Source organism: Micrasema longulum, unplaced genomic scaffold, assembly GCF_059751315.1.
Source record: "Micrasema longulum isolate JH-2025_06_02 unplaced genomic scaffold, ASM5975131v1 h1tg000677l, whole genome shotgun sequence".
Lineage (NCBI taxonomy): Eukaryota > Metazoa > Arthropoda > Insecta > Trichoptera > Brachycentridae > Micrasema > Micrasema longulum.
In genome coordinates, this window is record NW_028277873.1 from 435,592 (window position 1) to 440,420 (window position 4,829).

Below are 4,829 nucleotides of genomic sequence, written 5' to 3' on the forward strand. Positions count from 1 at the left end.
GAGGAAATATCATCACCTCATGTACCAATGTACTCTTAAGCCTGCTCTGGACCAACAGTTGTTCAGGATTATCAGTGTACTGGGATCCTCGAATTTTGAGCCAAATCTGTGACACTACCACGATACCACAGCTCAATTTATTATGTATATTGAAATAATTCAAAGTTTTTAAAAATATTTTATATAAATGATTAATATTAGTTTTATCATAATGTTTATTTTGTTAAAATAGATATTCTTTTTTGATCGAGGGGTTTAACGTGTTAGTTATTGTTATGGATCATTGAAAAGTGACAAACGTTTGACAATAAGATAAGGAACAGTAATTGATTTTTGTTTCATTGCTTCAAGAGTAGTCATTCAGTTTAGTGTATTATTTGTTAAAAAAGAATAGTATATTTGGAAAAAAATAGTGATATGAAAGCATCCAAATTGTCTATGTTATAATTTTTCCATAAACTTCTCAATCTTTCCAACTGGAAAACATAGATTACAGTTGAATTTTTTTACGAGGAGCATTAAATTTATTATAGAAACGAAAGATAGGTCAATTTATTTTTAACCCATCTCTTGTATCTTGTAATGAGTTGTGAGCTTTAAAAAAAGAATATTTAAAAACACATTTTTTTTAAATGAAATCATTATTAAATGTTTACATTTAGTAAGGATTTAAAACTTTAATTACAAGCCAGAAAGCAACAAGAGAAGAATGACAAAATTATAATAAGTGTTAATTTGACATCTAAAATTATTTAAACAAAGAAATTAATTTAATATATTCTTAACCAAATTTCTTTTATTTAAATAATAAAGAAACACACTTAAATAATATAATGTGTAAATATATATATAAAGTATCAAACTATCGATGCAATAAACAAAAATTGAATTAACTTAATCTAGATTTAATAGTAAAATATATATAAGTTTAAGTTATGGCATTCCTTCACATTACAAAGACGATTTTCATCTTCTGTCTAGTACTATTAATTATTGACGCAAAAAGTTCTTATTACACTATCGCATCGAAGGAAAATGGATCTAACTTCGAACTCCTGATATTACACAGTAATGACATGCATGGACACTTTGAAGAAACTTCACGGGTGTCTTCAAAATGTAGTGATGCAGAGAAAGCAGCCAACGAATGTTATGGAGGTTTTGCAAGAATTGCTCATGTGTATGGATAAACCAATCATTAAATTGCATTTTTTTTCTTATGTATACAAAAATAATGCTAGTATTATGTTTTCAGAGTGCGAAAATCTCGTAAAAAGAGTTTAAAGGAGGAAGGTCCCCCAGTGTTATATCTAAATGCCGGAGATACATACTCTGGAACAATTTGGTTTTCTATTTACACGTGGGAAATAGCTGCAAGCTTCCTTAATATACTTCAACCTGATGCCATGGTAATGATTCCTACACTTTGTAATTTTTAGAGACTTGTTATTTATGATGTACTTATTACGATAGGATGTACTTACTGGAATTGATGAAAATACTTGGTTAATATTTGAGTTTATCTTTCAGTGCTTAGGTAATCATGAATTGGACAAAGGAGTAAGTGGACTCGTACCATTTTTAAAAAATGTGACATTTCCCGTATTAGTTTCTAATATAGATATTACAGAGGAACCAACGTTGAATGCGGTTACTAATCTAAAAAGTTCTGTAATTTTAGATATCAATAATACAAAAATTGGTATAGTGGGTTATTTGACACCAGACACAAAGCATTTGGTTCCAGGAAACCGTATAAAATTTTTAAACGAAATCAATACTGTTCAAGAAGAAGTTGATATATTAAAAGCCAAAGGCGTTAAAATTATAATTGCTTTGGGTCATTCAGGATATGAAACCGACCAAAGAATTGCTAAGGAAGTTCTGGGGATTGATTTGGTAATTGGTGGACATACCAATACATTTTTATGGAATGGTAATACAACAAACCATGAACCAGTTGCGGGACCATATCCAACAATAGTTCATCAAGATTCAGGGAAGAAGGTGCCAGTATTGCAAGCATACGCGTACACGAAATATTTAGGAAATTTTAGTTTAAAATTTGATTCAGAAGGCGAAATTTTAAGCTACGAGGGGCATCCAATTTTATTGGACAGCTCCATTCCAGAAGAACAGGATGTCCTGGATTTGCTGGAATCTTATCGACCTGGAATTAAGAATTACAGTTCAACTATTTTTGGCAAATCTACTGTCCTTTTAAATGCTGTTGACTGTCGGATAAAAGAATGCAACATAGGAAATCTCATCACCGATGCAGTAGCACATGCCTATAACATTAAATACAATTTGTCAACTGATGATAGTTTATGCGGACCCATTGTGCTGGTATCAGGGGGAACCATCAGGTCTTCTATCAACGCTAATGTGAACATATCTCGAGCCGATATTCTAAATACATTGCCCTTCGGTAATATTATTGTAGAACTGGTTTTGACAGGAAAGGTGTTGAAGAAAGCTCTGGAATGGTCTGTTTATAAATATGATCATATAGAGAAACCAGGATATTTTTTGCAGTTTTCTGCTTTGCGAGTAGAATATAATGTGACTCATGCGAAGGGAAACAGAGTGGTCTCGGCACATGTGATTTGTAATAAGCGCAAGGAGGAGCCTTATTCTCCTTTGGAAGATAACAAGGAGTATAAAGTTTTGGTAACTGAATTTATGTTTCACGGAGGAGATAACTACAACATGTTCAAAGAAGAAAATGTTTCTAATAACATCCTTTTGTTGAATGTTGCTGATGAACTGGGTGAGTACATATCTATAACTGATCCAGTTCATCCAGATATAGAAGGCAGAATCACAATACATTACTAAATAATAGAAAGACAAACATCAAATATTATTTCTATATTATGTTACCGTAGTTTTAGCCACTATAGGAAGGAATTGTCTTCTGAAAATATACAATACTTAACCGGTTTTCAAATTAAGGTAAAGGTACATTCAGTCATTTTTTCTAAATCACAACTTTTCTTTAATATCGATAGTCCTTACGTATATTATCGAAACTGCATTTTGTGAGGTTTGAGTAAAGGCAAAGTTATATATATCTTTAAGAAGCTATCTGATACTGAAAAGTTTCCAAACATGTCATTTCCTCAGTTCGTTTTTATCCAACAGACCAAAACACAAATCTGCAGAAATATAGCTTTTAAGTTTTTTTAAGGGTCTCCAATTCAGTATAATTATAATTTATCAAATGCTCATATTTCTCATTTTTTGGTTTCCTCACTAGATAACCCTGTATCACGGCAGTTTTAGAAATATTTATTTTAATTTTGTGAGTATTCGTCACATTCCTTGGGAGATTATATTTTCTGTTAATTAATTACAATCCACTACTTTATGCCATTTTTTTATTTACCTACCTATTATAATAGGTTTATTTATGTAATACAATGTTATTAGCAAATGTAATCCAGTAAAAGGTAGCATAGGCAAGATTAATCAAATACATTTGATAAAATAATTGACATATTTATTTATTTCTTTTTCATAATTACTTGTATAAATATTCCCGTCGGCTATTTTTACATGCATGTAATAAACAAGATTGGTGAAAAATACCTGGTGTTTTGATTACATCCCTTTTGCAATTTTACTCTGTGCAAGCGTAGAAAAAGAGAACATGACGCCTTTGATGATATTACGAGACCCACTCATTGTTTTCTAATTCAGACATCATAAGACTTGTAAATTAAAATAATATACCTACATAAATATTTCACAGTAAAAATTCGTGATTTAAACCTTGGTTTAAAGTGAAGTAAATAATACAATATGTTATTTCATTAAATAAATTGGATAGCCTTTTTAGGCACATTTCTCATTTTGCACACAAAATAAAGTTGGAATTTATTGAAATTACTGAACATTGGCACTAGAGATGCAAGGCGGTAAAATTACCGCGGTATTTTACGGGAATTTTACCAGATTATGGTAAAATACGGTATTTTACGGTATTTTTCGGTAAGAAACGAATTTGACGTACTAATTTTTATTTTTAAAAGATATTACAAATACGAGAAGCATTGAAACACTTTACATGACTGCGAAAATCAGATTTAGATCCATCGGGTGGTTGTCGAGATTTATTAGAAGTATGGGACGTTTAAGGTCATTCGGTATGTACTTTTTTCACTTTTTTAAAAATAGGTTCTTATGTTTTGAAACTTAACAGGATCGGTGGACATAGGTGACCTTGAACGACCACCGCTCATGCCGCGATTTTGAAAAAATGGTGCTTAAAATCAGTTTTTTGTGTATAATTACGTCCCTGTAGATTTTATAGAAAAAAAATATACGAAAGTCTGAAAAAATAAAATTTACTTAAAAATCGTAATGATTTTTTTTTTCGTAGGATCAATACTTTTATTATCAAGATACACGTTTGAACACCAAATACATTTTATCAAAATAGCGGAAAAGCGGTATTTGCACTAATTTTTGACTAATTATTTGATAGTTGACCTACCAAAAGTCATCATCATTCCATGTCCGCTACTTAGTTGGAGCATATGGTGCTCACAAAGATCCTCCAGGCATGTCAGTCGGATGCCAGCGTGCATCCTCACAAGGAGGTCTAAGACGTCGAGAACTTGATGCCTTGTTAAGCAGGCTAACCTGAATTAGCATTATGTGATATGAAATTATTTTTATATTATAATGTACACTGTTTAAAGTATTTGTAATACCTACCACCTGTATATTTCGATTCTTTTATTAGAATACGTGACTGCGAGAAAAAAAACTCATTTTAAAAACCACCAGCGGAACTTTTTTTTTGATGCACTCGAAGTATT

At 31.2% G+C, this 4,829-nt stretch overlaps 1 protein-coding gene across 5 annotated transcripts; it reads left to right on the forward strand.

Annotated features, from left to right (window-relative positions):
• The first annotated feature begins 340 nt into the window (after positions 1 to 340).
• LOC148279752 (protein 5NUC-like) lies at positions 341 to 3,591 on the forward strand. 5 transcript variants are annotated; one of them, XM_088229452.1, is made up of 4 exons: positions 353 to 440; positions 814 to 1,180; positions 1,256 to 1,409; positions 1,531 to 3,591. In XM_088229452.1, exons 2-4 carry the CDS (start codon positions 936 to 938, stop codon positions 2,839 to 2,841), a joined length of 1,710 nt encoding a protein of 569 aa, XP_088085578.1. In that variant the 5' UTR covers positions 353 to 440; positions 814 to 935; the 3' UTR covers positions 2,842 to 3,591. The 5 variants fall into 5 exon arrangements, with proteins under 5 accessions (XP_088085577.1, XP_088085578.1, XP_088085581.1 ...); XM_088229455.1 differs by having other exon boundaries at positions 354 to 440; positions 982 to 1,180; XM_088229453.1 differs by having other exon boundaries at positions 368 to 440; positions 904 to 1,180.
• The last annotated feature ends 1,238 nt before the right edge of the window (positions 3,592 to 4,829 follow it).

Bases quoted from the DNA above. Each gene is read 5' to 3' on its own strand.
- LOC148279752 (XM_088229451.1), top strand. From the start codon at position 936: ATGGCATTCCTTCACATTACAAAGACGATTTTCATCTTCTGTCTAGTA. The intron at 1,181-1,255 runs GTATGGATAAAC...TTATGTTTTCAG, and splicing joins TTTGCAAGAATTGCTCATGT to AGTGCGAAAATCTCGTAAAA. The intron at 1,410-1,530 runs GTAATGATTCCT...TTTATCTTTCAG, and splicing joins TACTTCAACCTGATGCCATG to TGCTTAGGTAATCATGAATT.